General features: G+C 38.4%; 1 protein-coding gene across 5 annotated transcripts in view; it reads right to left on the reverse strand.

The window, feature by feature from the left end:
- Positions 1-866: 866 nt before the first annotated feature.
- The window catches only part of ZNF106 (zinc finger protein 106), a 40,148-nt gene continuing 24,693 nt past the window's right edge, over positions 867-16,321 (reverse strand). For 3 of the 5 annotated variants that reach the window (XM_038136994.1, XM_038136995.1, XM_038136993.1), the window contains exons 11-22: positions 14,099-14,870; positions 13,652-13,707; positions 13,014-13,159; positions 12,571-12,705; positions 11,558-11,674; positions 10,932-11,123; positions 10,287-10,349; positions 8,606-8,725; positions 8,070-8,141; positions 6,838-6,909; positions 6,076-6,222; positions 867-5,069 (exon numbers count right to left, since the gene is read on the reverse strand). In XM_038136994.1, coding sequence (XP_037992922.1) covers positions 5,013-5,069; positions 6,076-6,222; positions 6,838-6,909; positions 8,070-8,141; positions 8,606-8,725; positions 10,287-10,349; positions 10,932-11,123; positions 11,558-11,674; positions 12,571-12,705; positions 13,014-13,159; positions 13,652-13,707; positions 14,099-14,870 — 1,949 coding nt within the window. In that variant the 3' untranslated portion in view covers positions 867-5,012. The remainder of the gene's footprint in view (positions 5,070-6,075; positions 6,223-6,837; positions 6,910-8,069; positions 8,142-8,605; positions 8,726-10,286; positions 10,350-10,931; positions 11,124-11,557; positions 11,675-12,570; positions 12,706-13,013; positions 13,160-13,651; positions 13,708-14,098; positions 14,871-16,321) is intronic. The other 2 variants (XM_038136997.1, XM_038136996.1) reach the window with 2 other exon arrangements.

The raw sequence follows: 16,321 nt of genomic DNA on the forward strand, positions 1-16,321 counted from the left end.
TACGTAAAATAAAAAAAAAAGCACTTGAGAGATTTCCTTGCTACCAGTTTAAAGGATAACAGGTACAATATAAAAAAATAGAAGGGCAAACAAAACATTCAAGGAAGACCAGACTTTGTCAGGAGAACCTTTTACTTAGTTGTCTAGTGGCAAAATGTAGCAAAGCAATCCACTAACATAAAGTAAAAATTTAAAAACAAATTCTAGCAGCCTCTGAAAGTTATTCCAGTGAGTAGTACATTTAACTGAAAGGCCACTAAGAAGCAGAAAACCTTTTGACTATGAAGTTGTTAGTGTTGTCTTGCACTGTAACTTACTCTGAGAGAGGAAAAAAATCCTATAATTTATCTTAAGAAAAGTTATTCTCCTTCTTAATTCAACTGTTTTTTAACCCAAATAAATTTTAGGATGACTGGAACACCTGGAGCCCTGGCTTCCAGCCATGCCTTACCTCCACAAAGCTATTATTTCTCATACAAGTAGGGCAGAGATGCTCTTAGTTGGGATCTTCAGAGACAAAACAAAATCTATCAGTCAACTCAAAACTGGTCTTTATAGTTCTGGTGAATGAACCACCAAGAAGCTCTAGAGAGCTTCCCATGCAGTGGGCCATGAAGCAAGACAGGCAGAGCATCAGCCTGGAGGCTTCACTTGGGTGGACAGGACAGTTTCATTACTTTGCCAAATGCCTAGGTCTGAGGTTTCCTGCACACCTGTAACAATCCTGCCAGTGCTGGAGCTTCAAAGTGCCCTGTCTGACTTTATCCAGTACTAACAGAACAGGAAAAAAAAACAGAACAAAGTCAAGTTCTACCAGGTCCTATGAAAATCATTCTATTTAAAACAAAGAAGAAACAGACAAACGATAACAATATAAAGAACTTTATTTTTTTTAAATTTCTTCTTTTACCATGTAAAGTTTCATTATTACACTCACAGCTTTGTACCAAAGTGAGAGAAGAAAACAATGATCAATCTGTGCACATGTTCTACACAGCTCAAATTACTAAATATTCAATCAAGTTATTTTATTCCACTTCCATTCTTTGAAAAGACTGTTTAACATTACAGCAAAATTAAATCTGAGAAGCTGGCAGGCACATATAACAGAATATATACCTACACAGTTTGCTCTTTGAGGATTAATTATTTTACAAACAGTAGCTGAAACCATTTCCTTATCCTTCTTCACACATTCTGCAACTCTGGACAACTTAGACTGCTTGAATTATAGTACCATACAAACCTGAAAACCAAGATTCACCTGTACCTGTGTTTTAATTCAGCTTAAGGAAAAAGTATTTTTCCAACAAACACATTTTCTCTGCCATTTATTGCAAATTTGCAGTTATCATTTACCTTGATCCAGCTGATTGTACTGTTTGATTGTACTGTTTGAAAATGTGCATTAAGAACTGCACTACTTCAAACACTCCACACAGCCAAGCTCCTGCTATTTTGCAGAAGCCAACTTATGTGCTGGTAATATGTTTAAAGTCTGTAATTCAAATGTAAGTGACACAATGTAAGCAGAAGCCTGGATACTTAATGCATCTTTGTACCAAGAGATGCAGAAGTTTTCCCTCCATCCCCTTCCACATACAGAAGCAGCAGCAGCATTAGGCCAGTGTTTTGCACTGCCAGACAGCTGTTATCTTTCTCTGAAATTTGAAGGAGAAAGGAGAAACTAATCTAGACCAATCCCAAAAGGCCCCTAAAGGGCTGCCATATGTAATTAGCCATACAGCAAGTCCAGAACTTGTTTTTAAACACCTGACTAATAAAAAAATCCACAGCTAACCACAAAATAAATCCTCACTCTACTCACTCTTCCACTCACAACTTTTTACTTGCATAAAAAACCAAACCAAAATAAAAATTAAATAGTCTTGAAAGTGGCTTCAGATGTGCAGTATTGCTTTTCATGCAAATATTACAAACAGCCCACCTTCCCAAAGTTACTACATTCTTCTACTAGAAGTATATCAGGAGTAAAAACCCTAATTTGCAAGCTCAGAGAGGATCTTTAATGAATACCAATTCATTAATGAATACCAAACATTAGTTTGGCATCTCTCTTCTGCAGTTGTCTCCAGAAGAAGTAAATGGCCAGTTGTGAAATCTGCACCAAATTCCAGCTGAACAAAAAGGAAACCTCTCCATAGAACTCCAGAGAAGCTGGGGGATTTCCACAGCTGCACAACTTTACAGCAATTCCTTTTAAGATGTCCTTATGACAAAACAGTACAGCATTTTCCTCTGAACCCCTGAGGATTTTAAAAAATTGTTTCTGATTTATGAAGCAAAATTTTTCACTCACGCAGCTCTACTATTTTCCCACCTCTTTCCCATTTTAGGATTCTTACAACGTATACGAAATGACCAACAAAGTAGCAAAAGAAACCACTGCTAAAGCTGGACTTCAGAAGCCCAGACTTTTCAGGAGGATTGTTTTCAAGACAGTTAAGGAATATCATGGACCACACACACACAAAAAAAAAAGACTGCTTCCACCAACTAGAAAAGATAAACCCAACAAGCAAATGGGAATGCAAATAAAGTGTAATAACTCCGTTTGTTGCAACATCTAGTGAAAAAGATCTTTATATGTTCCTGAAAACAGCTGAAATAATCTCAAGGGAGAAGTAACAAAATATCTACTCTCACACTCATTTTTCAGAATGCCACTATTGCCCCACAGGCTTGTCCTCCAGACACAGCTCCACACCTTCACTTGCAGCACAGTCCATGAAGGACAGCTTAGGACACCCAGCTGTTTATGCCACACTTACATGCTCCCTCATTGTGGTTCAAAAAACTCCCAGAAGAACTCCTGAATATCAAAACCTTTGGAAATGGTTTAAGTATTATGCGGTCTTCTGCTTTTAGGTCATGAGAAAACCCAAACAAATGCCCTCAGACTTCAGAGCATTACACTGTCCCTCATAAAACATCTACACAGCTTAAAGACTTCCCCAAACTTGATTCTCTATTGAATTGCTTCATCCACAGCCCACAGAAAGAAAGTTAAAAAAAGCCCAACACCAAAACCACAAACACACATCCCCCAAAACCCAAAACAACACCACCCTCAGAACAGCCTGAGGTCTGAGCCACATACTGGGGCTTTTTGCTATCCACAAACAGCTTAATAAAAAGTAAACAAACAAAATCAATCACCATAAAAGCACTGGAATCTCAGAGATTCCCATGTCTTTGAAGGAAGATGCTACTGCATCATATTTTTCTCCTGTCTCACAAAAAATATTCATCAGAGTCAGAGCAATTCTGTTTGTCTGCTAAGATAATACAAAACCAGTGTGCTCCAGAGAAGGCCCTGAAGTTCCTTGATTTGATGGCAGTGGAACATCCATGGGATTTCCTGAATCATTCACTTTCTTGGCCTAAAAAGGCTCCTTTACAGTCAAAGAATGAGGCTATAAAACTTATTTGGTCTGTGGTTGACAAGTCTGAAAGTGGCTGTGAAAAAGATACCCACTAAAAGTCCACTCAGGTTTTTTTGAAAAGCACTGGATTCGTGTGTAGGGAGCTCAGTTCGCTGTCTTCACCTTCACTTACAGCTTAGGAAAATCTCTGCTTATTTTATCCTGAGCAGCAAGCTAGGCACAAGTGAACACAAAGCTCCTTGCTAGATTAGTCTCAATGTTAAGAGGGTTCTTTGCTAAATTAGTGTCTTTAAGGGAGAGAGGATGGCTAGTGCCAGAAGGGCATTTCACCAAACTTCACAAGGTGAAGCCATCCCGCTCAAGGGGACACTTGCAGGGAAGTGGAACCCTGACAAGCTGAAACAATCTTCCCTTCTGCACTGGCCTCTCTGTGGTACTTTCCGTGCATTCGGAGAAATAAGACTTGTACACGTGATACGCATTTCATATCCTCAGCTTCTGCTTGAGAACTTTAGACTTTAAAATCCTGCTCCATTCTTTCCAGTTGATTTTTTGTGAACTTCATATAGCCCAAGCCAATTAAGCCAGTTCACAACAGAAACAAAACACCACCGAAGTGGACACACTCAGACACACAGTGGCTTTGCATTTCTCTTGGTTTGCTATGCCTAGAGAGTATGGGACTGCAAAGCTCAGTCACTAAGATTACATAAAATCAGCAATCCAATTATGGTGTTTTATCAAGACAGCAGGGGTGGTTACGCTGTTCTTTGACTAACAGAAAAACAAATACCACTTACTTCTTTCCTATACATTATGACCTATACTGAAAAAGACTAAGATTGCAAAGCCTGTGAGTAGAGCCACTCTTCTGACTGTTTTGCTGCTACTGGCCTCTCTCTCAAGAAATAACCACTTTCCTCAAAATAAACAAAATACCTCAAGAGGTATGGTATATCTATCACTGTATATATTGTGCCAGTTATAGCGATTTTTACACAAGGAATAAAAAATAAGTTACAATTAACATTAAAAAATTAGTTTATTCCAGTCCCCATAAAATAACTTTTCTTTTTATGAAGAAAGTAAAAAGGTACACTGGATATTCAGGTTACATTGTTAGAATTTGTGATATTCTGGTTTGCAGAATTTTATTAAAATCAGCTATAAAACTGGATACAACAAAACCAGACATGTCTTAGACACATAACAGGATTCCAGCTGAGTTTGCAAACAGCAGCACCTATTGTAATCTAAGTTTTCAACACCCCTTTGGGCTTCCCTAAGACTATGCTTCTTAAAAAAACAAATAAAACCACTTGAAAAAAGACAAACAACAAAGAAACAAGGCAGACAAGAGGAAGGAATATTCTTGTCCACCAATGAATTAAAAACTTGCAAGAACTTGGGCTAAGTCTTAATTACCAGCCTTATTTCTGCAGAGTGCAACACAACCTGCAGTCTCCGCAGCAATGCATTTCAGCCCCACTCAGTTTTTGCATTCCAAGTGGGAAAAGAAAGAGGAAAGACTGGAGTAAGAAACAGATGTTATTTGGAATAATTCTGACATACAAAATTACTTCCCAATGTGGGAGGTGAAAAGCTTCATGAGTCAATCCTGCTGTCATCCTCAGCATGTCTTTCAATGTGTCCTACAGCATCCTAGAAAGGAACCAGAGAAATCAATTTCAAAAAAAATCATTATGAGCATCACAAAAAAAAAAAAAAAAAACCAGCACAAAAAACTGCAAAATATTCTAGAAGTGTCAGTGAAAGTGACATTCTAGATAACATACATTTGTTTGGCTTAAAGCTTCTAAAAAGATAAGTATTATCATTGTCAAGCTATTAAATCACATATATAAAGTGTTTCACATACCATAGCATTAAAGGCAAATAAAAGCCAGTTTCCTTTTTGATTAGAAGAGCAAATTAAATAAACACATTATATCCAAAGCCAGCACTTAAAGAGAAATAAAGGATTCTACTGTTCATTAATTCTTGAAGAAACCTCCATCCTTCCCATATGTTAGAAAGCATTCAAAGGAAGGCTGTTTATATTGCCAAGGACTAAAATGTAGATTTTACCAATCAGTCTATAGGAAACTGCCCTCCTTACACCCACCCCCCCAATCCTTTCCACATTACTTCATCCAATTCTTATGCCTTCTTCATTTTTCCCCTTTGTGTGGTAACTAACATTTATCCAGAAGTTTATGCATTACTTATTTAAAGATTGGTTTTGCTAACAATCTCATGTGAAAAATAAACAACAATGAAAGAGATAGCAATGGATAAAAATTAAAAGGATAAAAACCTGTTTCCAAGGCAGATGTTTGTTCATCTTATAAAGATATTTTTCCTTCAAAAACTTCCTAATATCTTGAGTAGAATTTGTATTTTAAGAATTCTACCATTTCCATGTAATAGTTTAGGATCAAACTGTTTTAAATTGACCATATGTCAAATTACCATAGCTGCACTGTTCATCTGACACAGGCTGAACTGAACCCTGTTAGCCTTGGATGACTGTGACCACATGCACTTAAGCTTGCCAAGGCTAGAAAAATTTAACCCTTTTTAAGGGAAATAGGATCAAGTCCCACCATTGTGGTGATATAAAGTACTTCATATCACCAAATACAATCATGTTATTTCAACCACATACCTGCTTGGAACCTTTCCTAGAAGTAAAGAAAGCATCACAGTTCTTCCAACGACATTTCAGGGTCTGAAAATTTGGATTTGTGTGGTCAGTTAGCAGGTGTTGTTTCAGATGGTCCACAACTCCAAAGATCAGTGAACATCCATGCCACTGGGAGAAAAAACACACCGGAATAAGCCAGGGAAATACAATTTTTGCTAATGCTTTTCTTCCTGCAATTTCACAATATTCTTCCAAAACTGTAAGCAAGCCTGCCAGCTCCTGTAAGTTTTTTATCTTATTACATTTCCATTTTCCATGGTCTCTATTATTTTAATTACAGAAATTTTTCCTGCCTTTAGCCAAGCCTAGACTATCACCTGGAATGGCAGGAGGAAGAGAGGAAATAAGACTTTACGAGATTTAAGCTTACCTGTGACAAAGTAATTTGGAATTTATTAAACTTATTTAGCACAGTAAATCAGCTTTTCTATGTCACTCAACCAAAGTTTTTGGTATTAAACAGTTACATGTCTAAAAACAGCCATAAAGAACAGTAATTTACACAACAACTTGCCCCAAAGCACACACACACATATATATATACACAGCAAAGACAATAAAAAAAATTAAACTAGTGATAAATACCTAAGTGATGTATACTTTAAAAGTACATACACACATAAAAAAAAAAAGAATAATCTAAGGACAAGCTAACCAAGACTAAGTGACTAGAGACCATCCCAGAAAATTCAATAATGAAGGCAAAAACAATTTGCTAATTACCCAGCATCGATAATTTTGCATCAGATTAAGCCTCACAGCTCTGACACTGCCATCATAGCATCCGGTGTAGATCTGTAAAAGAAACATTTATGGATAAACAAGCTGGGAATAAAAGAAAAAAATAAGTAAAATTTTGAAGGAGATTTCAGTGTAGGTAAAAACAATGAAATATCAGCATGCAAGGCTTCTATATTTAAAAATAGATATAACCAAATTCTTATAATATCTGCATTTATAGTTCACAAAAACCTACACACAAATAAGAAATGCTTCGGTAACCTCTATTGTTGATAGTGTCGTGTGTGTAACAGTTCAGAAAAGTTTAAATTACAGTGCCATCCACTACAGTTAAAAAATATGTAGGTGTAAATGTCAAGTTGAATCTATTTCCAGGACCTAACCAGGTCTATGTGTATCAAAAAAGGATGGAGAAGAAGCGTGTGAAAGAACATCAGAATTTCAGAAAGACTGATGCAAATCCTTTCACTCATCACTAAACTTCTCATCTGAACCCTTCTTCGATTTGAAAATGTCCACAACAGACCACTGCTGGGGCACAGCTCAAGGCTGGACTCACATGAGATGTGATGCTTGGGCAGAATGTTTTCCAATTAGTAGGAAATCTGTTCCTTTGGATTTAACTTTTCTGTTATTACAGATCACTACTATACCTTTCATTTTACAGTCTCAAAGAAATTTGCAAACAAATTTCTAGACATGCAGACAAGTAAGTGCTTTTAAAGACTATTTTAGGAAGTATTTATCCAGAAGTGCTTCTGAAATTTATCTTGCAGGGCAGATGCATGAAGAAACCTGTACATCTGAATCAACTGCACACCTTTGTTTATCTTCTGTCAAAGGCTGCAGAGGTTTGGCTGTGGGTGAAGTTTTTCCCCAGCATCTGAGAGATTCCCTTGAGTAAAAGTCAAACAGGACTGACATTTGAAAAAGCAGAAGTACTTTACTATTTCTAGTGTTTTCACTGTAATCATAACAGCAAAAAGAACTATTGTTTTAAGACTGCAGTAAGCTGAACAGTGATTTTTTCCCCAGACAATAATATTACATAAATATAAAGCTGTTATAGCCACTTGATCTTTTTGACAGAGAACAACTTGGAAATGCAGCCAAGCAGCAGGCTGATTTCTTTATCTGAAGAAATTAAACTGTCTTGTATGCACCTGTGGCAATTACTACCTTGTCTTTAAGAACAGTGAAAAGAAGGGAGTTACCATGCTCTTATGGATGGTCATACACATGATCATATCTGTGTGGCCTCCATAGACTTGCAAGCGGTCGTGTGACTTGAAAGAAACAGAAACAGACATTTAACAGCACGATATTTTTCAAGAGCCATTTTTCACAGACACGTAAATGATAATGCAAGAGCAGTTTCCTTGGTAGCAACTAAACCGCTATGGTGGATTCCAAACTTTATAATCACCTTGAAAGCTCACTTTTGCTTACATTGCTTCTGGGAGTCTTTTTGTCCAGCTAAGCACTTGTTCTTTCAGCAGACAAAGCTAACATTTTCCCAGTTTTCTGAGCTGTCATTGTCTTGGAATAACCTAAGTTCTAAAAAATGTTTTAGGTTATGTTCTTTAAAACTCCTGTATTTTGACTGGTGAGATAACTATATCTACTGAGTGACAGGAAAAAAAGAGATGGGCTAGAGACCAGAAAGTACAAGGATGACTTCTATTTGACTTCAAAATTATTAATTAACACATATTAGAGAAATGTCATTAGTAACCACCTATTTTCTTACCTGTAGTTCATAAACACGAACAAATTTATCCAGACATGCTGTCACCATGACTTTCCCAAGAATGTTCACAACCGTTACTGCATGGTTATGGCCCTTATAGATCCGTACCAGCTCTCCAGTCTGCATCAAGAAAAAGCAAAGGTAAATAGGTGTTTGGTTTGGTTGCTCTTAAATAAAAGTACAAAATGGTTTTACCTAACCCCTATGTATAGGGTAGCTAGCTTCAATGCTCACTATGCAAAAATGGAAACACCCTTTATTAGAATTCTATTCCCTGTGAAGGCACTTAGATATTATGATCAAATACTACTTATCTTTTTGTTTGCCCATCCTAACACAGAGCCATTCCACTACAACAGAAATGCATGGGTCTGTGTAAAGTTCTCTTTCTTCTCTTCTTCTGCTTCTGAACACGAGCCACCAGTGTGTCCAGGTAGCCAAAAAGCCAATGGTATCCTGGCTTGTACTAGGAATAGCATGGCCAGCAGGACCAGGGAAGTGATTCTTCCCCTGTACTCGGCACTGGTGAGGCCACATCTCGAGCGCTGTGTGCAGTTTTGGGCCCCTCAGTTCAGGAAGGACATTGAGGTGCTGGAGTGAGTCCAAAGAAGGGAAAGAAGCTGGTGAAGGGTCCTGGAGCACAAGTGTAATGAAAAGCAGCTGAAGGAGCTAGGGCTGTTTAACCTGGACAGGAGGAGGCTTAGGGGGACCTTATCACTCTCTACACAACTCCCTGAAAGGAGAATGTGGCCAGAGAGGGGTCAGCTCCTTCTCCCATGCAACCAGCAACAGGACAAGAGGAAATGGGCTCAAGCTGCGCCAGGGTGGTTGGACACTAGGAAGAAATTCTTCACCAAAAAAGGTGATTAAATTTTCAAATGGGCTGCCCTGGGAAGTGTTGGAATCACTATCCCTGGAAGCATTTAGGGAAAGATTGGATGCTGACAATGCCATGGTATTGATATGGTGGTGTTTGGTCACTGTTCTCTATGATCTCAGAGGTCTTTTCCAACCTAATTGATTCTGTTTCCATCATTAGTTATATATTCCCACCCATCCTGAAACTAGTACCATGCTATTAGCATTAGCAGTATTTATGTAACCACAAGGATCAGTTAGCAAATTCAGCTAAACACAGAGAAATATACTCCTTTTATGTCAACCAAAATTCTCCTCTGATAAGTTTCTTAATCTAACTTATTGCATAGCTACATGAATGCTTCTGCTAGGACTAAGGGAAGATGGTATAAAAGAGGGAGAGAATGGTAAGCTAGAGACAAAGCATTCATGATGCTTTTGAACAATCTAGCTTGGAACACAAGTGTTCCTCAAGTTCTTCCACTTATAAAGAAACTTCTTCCCCACCAGAATATCTCACATGGCTTTTCTTTGAACCCTTTCCATCGTATCAGCATGCTTGTAGTTATATTTGCAAAAGCAAGATGGCCGGATAAAAAGGCATTGCATATCATGTGACAAGAACCAGCAGGTTTATGTAGCCTCTTCATGCCTTCAGAGTTACCTATAGTGCATAGTCATATTCACAAAATCATGAGACTTCCTTTGCTGGAAGCAATCAGCCCCACCAGTCAGTCAAATATTCTGGAAATACTGACTTTATAGCGTAGGAATTCAGTGCCTTACTAGCAAAAGCCATTCCATCATTCTATACGAAACTTACATGAATGTTGTGGGCATGGACAGACTGATCGCTGGAGCCACTGAAAACCAGATCATTCACAACCTTACCAAAAAAAACGAAAAAGTTTTATATTTTGTAACAGATATGGAAATGGGCAAGCAAAATATTAAGACACTGTTCAGTTTAAAGTTATACTGTAATATTTCCTAAATTTGAGAGCCTTAAAATCAATCAAGAGTATGAAGGAAAAAGTAAGCACATGCACAGTAAAGCCCAATGTTTCCTGGAAATTTTGGATATGCTGCATACTTACATGCTGCTCATGTAAGAAAAATTATGCTCCTAACCCTTAACAAGTGACAAGAAAAGAGGAAATAGCCTCAACTTGCACAAAGGGAAGTTTAGAATGGGTATTAGGAAATGTTTCTTTACTGAAAGGATGATCAGGCATTGGAACAGGCTGCCCAAGGAAGTGATGGAATCACAATTCCTGAAGTGTTCAAAACACACAGATGTGGCAGCTGAGGACATGAGATACGGCAGGCAAACAGAGACAATTTCTCTACAAAATTGCTCAGTTTTTATAATTTAAAATAGAGAAATTCTCCATTTCCTATCACAATCTGCTCATAATTTTAAGCATTCCTGATTTTTATACCAAAATGTGTTTTCAGAGACACTTGCCTTCATGCAGAGAATAGTCTTGCTGTGACCTTCCAGGGTTCTGAGAAGCAGCCCGTTCCGCGCGTCTCGCACGCTGATGGTGCAGTCATAGGAGCCCACTACCAACAACCTGCGTGCTCCTTCCTGAGCTGTGGCTAAACAGCTCACTGCTCTAGGGCCATGGCATTCAAAGGTATCAACCTGTTTATTATTCTGGTGGGGGAAGAAAGAAATTGAAAGAATTAAAATTTTGCTATGACACTAGACCATTGAGTCTTTTTGTGTTGTGCTTGTTACGGCATCTGATTTCAGTTTAGTAACACACAAAATAGCGGTGGTAAGAATTGCATCTTAAAAATTAAGTTTCCAAATCAAAGAAAAAGCTCCTTATGTAATGTAGACCAGGAGGAACCTTAAGGAAAAATGTAACACAGCACCTAAAAGAAAGGTAAACAAAGAGACAGGCAGATGGGACAGATTCATGCATGGACAAAATAAACAACAAAAAGGGGCCAACAGCGACCATTTATACCAAAATGTGTTCATTACAAATACATTTACTATTGTAGATAAGGAATGGAAAGAAACACAGAGGAAATAAAAAGCATCACAACAGGCTTTCAGGTGCCTATATATAACAAACTTACCTTTATGTTGAAAGTAACCACTGTGCCATTTGCAAGACCTGCATAAAGGATCCGCCATCTACTGTGTAAACAGAGCACTCGATCTTCCAATTTAAACTGTTCCACGCACTCTTTGGTCTAGCAATGGAAAGAAGTACTTAGAGATTTTCATTAACTGAAAACAATTAAAGAAAGAAAAACTGAAATGAATGATGATTTTCACTTTTTAAACCAACAGAACTGGAGAAAAACATCTGAGAGTCTGGTGTCACATGGCAGTTTGATCCTCATTTTAATCAGGACCATCTCTAAGGCTTGACTGTAGTTCAGCAACCAGTTATAACCCTAAACACTTTGTTCTAGTCACAACCTTTAATGTGTATAGAAATTTAGACTACTGACTGTATATATATATGTACACACACATATGAAAACCATCCGGTACATGGTTGAGGATTCCCCATTAAGTTCCCCACAGGGAATTTATGGGTTTAATATTTCTGGCAGTTTGCTTCTTGAAGCAGATACTTGCTTTCTAGTCCTTCAAGTAACAGGTTGGGTAAGTCTTTTTATCATTTAGCCTCAAATATCCAACTTCAGGAAGCCTCAGTCTGCTCTTTCACATACCCTCAGCATTAGAGATTCCTGTTCTCTCCATGGCTGCTCTAAAGCCACAGCAGAGAGCAGTGCCTTCCATAAGCAATGAAGTTAAAAAATGCAGGAAGAAAAGTAAGATTCATGGCCAAACAGCTATCCTGCACTTTGGTGTTCCCAACACTTGGGATTATACCATGCTGTTCTGGCAAAAACTCTACTGACAAGCTATTCAAAAGATTAGGGTAGTAAATCAATTAATGGTTTGCTGGTTTTCTTTGTTGAGTCGGTTTTTTTTTCCTGCTCTTCTCTCAAGAGATATGAACTGGTGTTCGTGTCCAGATCATATGGGTTTAAAAGGCTTTTAAAATTTATATTTGTGAAGAAATGCTTGCATAAAATGCAGCATATGTAAATAAATCAATACAGAGTTTGAGTACCTTGATATTGTAACAGTTGATAGTGTGGTCGCTTGAGCCAGTGTAGAGGGCAGCATTCTTCCCATTTGTCTGAGTGACCAGAAGGCAGTTCACTTTTGAAGTATGTCCTTCAAAGATGGCCACACACTTCCTACTCTAAAAAGGAAAGTATAGAGTCTGTCAGCATAAAGGCACATAATACCTCTTGGAATATGCACCTAACAGAACAAATTTTTTTTTGCTAAAAAAAAAAATCAGGATACATGTGGCAATCTATCTCCCCTTGTCTCTCTCACAGGAAGAAGGAGTTGAAGAGATGGAGAAGAGAGGTTTGAAGAAAAGAATAGCATAAAATAATAAGGGGCTTGAAAAAGCAGCTGCTTCCTTTACTACACAGTAAGGCATTACAAAAGATAACCTTGTGATTGCAATTAATGTAACACCACTCCCACAGCCCTACTTACTACGAGATTGTAGGCACAAACTGTTTTGTCTGCTGAGCAGGTATACAACAAATTCCCAAAAATCTGAATAGCATTCACTGCAGCCACGTGTCCCTCAAAGGTTCCCTCAGTAGGTTCTTCATCCTCACCTGGCTCCGAAGACACCTCTGTAGGACAGAGACATGTACTTTTGACTACGGGAACACAGTCAAGAAAACACACTGCTGTAGTTTGTACTGCCAATCAGCAGAACTATTTCATGGGTTCAGCACCTTTAAGCCAAATTTCATTGCGGATTCCAGCAGGACTGTGAATGTGACAGAGGGCAATATAAGGTGCTAAAAAGACCTTCATATGACTAAGTTCAGAACTATCTTTAAAATTAAAAAGAGATTGTATTATTGTTTGTCCTAGAGCTCTACAGAGACTGTGGAACAATAGTGTTCACGTGGGAGGGGAAGGAGGATGTGGAGGAGTCAAGACACAAGGCACTCGATGCAAGATGATACAAGTATGTGTCACTTCCCACTTTAGTTTTGAGTGCAAGCTTTTATCTTCCGGGCAAAATTCTCCCATGGAAGCAGGCTGATCAAGACTTAACTCAATGTCCTGAAAGATACTACATACAAACCACTGGAAGGAAAGCTTAAAAGATATACCTGAGGAGTTCTTTGATCCTCTTAGGAATGATATGGAAGTCTGTGTCTCAGCCACACTGTAAGACAAAAATAAATAGTAGTGAAATTGGACTTTGCATGTTCATTTTCAGACAAAAGACTGGGGTAAGTAATACTCCAAAACACAAGACTCCGCACTTAGTAGAAAATACACTGTGACAGATAAGCTCAAAACCAAACAGGGCAGCCCAGTTCTTGTATTAAGTGAAATTAGTAGGTAACAAGACACATTCACTTGTTGACCAAAAAAGCCAAGTCAGTTTTTATTTTTCCTTTTATTTTTTCCTTTCACTCCTGAAGTCACTAACGTAAGACTTTGCAAATGGAAAAATATAAAAAAAAGGAAAAAAAAAGAAAAAAAGAGAGGCCTCTTATGAATACTATGTAATATTAATAATTTTACTTTACAGAGGTCTACAATAATCTCACCTTTTTTTCCCATCATTCCTATGATTCGTGTCAATCTCACTGGTGGAGCTCACTTCATCATACCCAGAACAAGATGCCTCTAGGACTGCTTGATCCACAGAGTTGCATGAATCCCTCTTTGATGGACTGTCTGGTTCCTCATCTCCTGACGCTGATGAACCAACATCAACCACCTCACACTGAGGTGCTGAAACTTCCACTAGTTCCAGAGAAGCATCACTGTCATTCTCATCTTTGTTTCTTGCTGCTTGAGCAGTAACTTCACCCTCCTCTCTTGGAGGAGTAACCTTTTCTCCTTTAGCAACCTTTCCACCCTTGACTTTCCGGAGAGGCTTGAAGTCAATCATATCCTGCTCTGTATCACTGTTGTCCGGCACATGGGCTGCCCTCAGAGTTTTCTTCTTCCTTAACTTTCTCCTCCTTCTATTCCCTTTCTCTGCTGGGACTGCAGCCATTGTCAAGTGTTGCTCAGACAGTTCTGCTGACAATTTGGGAGTTTTATCCATTGGCACTTCTAGAAGGACCGAATGCTTTGAAAGAGAAGTGCTACACTGATCCAGTAAAGATCTTTCAGCAGCTGTATCATTTGCTTCTGTCTTGCTGAAAACAGACACTGAATGAGAAGAAGAGTTCTCAGGAAGTCCAGACTGTTCCTTGTCTGCAGCAGGCTCGTGGACATCTTGATCACTGTGTTGGAAACAAGCTGCCAGCCCTGCTAGGGATATGGTTGCAGTGATAACTGGATATACTGAAGCTTTCTGGTTGGTCTCTTCTAAAGAAAACAGCCTAGTGTTACATTCAATCTGTACAGCAGTAACTATTTATGCAAAGTGTCCCTCCCTGTATTTTCTGTTTTCACTTAATTGTGCATGTAAAGTACATATTCCTACATGTTAAAAACTATGTGCACATGTAGATCTGCTATTCAGTCAGCTATTCAGCCTTTAAAAAACATAACTGGGGAATAAAATAGTTCATCCATGTACATAGAAATAAGGGGATGGGGCAATTATTCAAGCTGCTAGCTGGCTATATGCTTTTAAAGTTCTGACAATCTTTGGTGAGTCCTACATTGTTGACTTCAGATGCTACCACCCCTGTCTGTGTACACCCTTACCAGCTGTCATGACTTCTGTAGAAATTATATTAATCAATGCATGCCAAGTATGACTCAGCTGTTCAGCGACAGTTTGAAAATCTTGTGCTCAACCCATGTGAATTATTACAGCTAATATATACAGTTATTTCTACCAAGTTACTTGGACCTAATTTAAGGTAGACAGTTATGCACAACCCCCTCTGCAGCACTGTACCCTTATCCTGGGAATAGCAGCACTGTAAGCCATGAGGGTACGCTTTATTTAGTTACTTTAGTTTAGTTAGCTCATCTGTGGTGGACTATGCAATGGGATCAACACACTCTCCCCATCATTTAATTATGATTGAATTAATATGAACAAAATGATCCAACCTCTCAGCTGAGACAGGCTAAGGGCAGCATCTCACAGCTGTTTCCCACACCCTAAAATTCCCCAGTTACATTTGCAGTAACTACAATCCAGAACAGGATGTTTCAAGTTCACTGCATTTCTGGGACAGGATCATGCAACGCAAATGGGAAGTTGGCAGTATCTGAAACACTTCCCTCTTCCAGCCTCTCAGAAGCCAGCAAATTAAACCTACACTAATGCTTGGCCAAAAGCACATTACACATCACAGGACAAATGAGATGCTTTGGAATTACGCATCCAACTAGAAACCGCTAAAATGAGAACACCTCTCACCCACGCCTTCCTCAGATGGGGAATTCCAAGATAAAACTAGAACTTGCTGACAGCATAGGATATGTTGCATTTAGAGAAGAAGAGAGAGAGAAGTTTTTCCCTGTACATGTTACTGCCATGCACAACTGCAAAACCTGACAGAAAAACCTCTGTATGGAAAAAACAAATAATCAGATGAAGTTTGAATGAGTTACGGTGTTGAGTTATACTGGGAAGAAGGCACACAAAACCTTAAATTCTGAATACGCCTCTAATATCATGTGCCACTCATTTCTCACTGGAAAGGGGAAGGAAGTAACTTGGTCACTTTATAATAGAAAAATAATAGCAACCAGCCACTTAAACTGAAAAGGTAGAACATGACTTATTCCATAGTATTTTGTACTTTAGTTGGAGGGGAAAAAATTGTGTTGGCTATCTTAAACTAGGATCAATCTTA

The sequence above is a fragment of the Motacilla alba genome, chromosome 5 (genome assembly GCF_015832195.1).
Source record: "Motacilla alba alba isolate MOTALB_02 chromosome 5, Motacilla_alba_V1.0_pri, whole genome shotgun sequence".
Taxonomy (NCBI): Eukaryota; Metazoa; Chordata; class Aves; order Passeriformes; family Motacillidae; genus Motacilla; species Motacilla alba.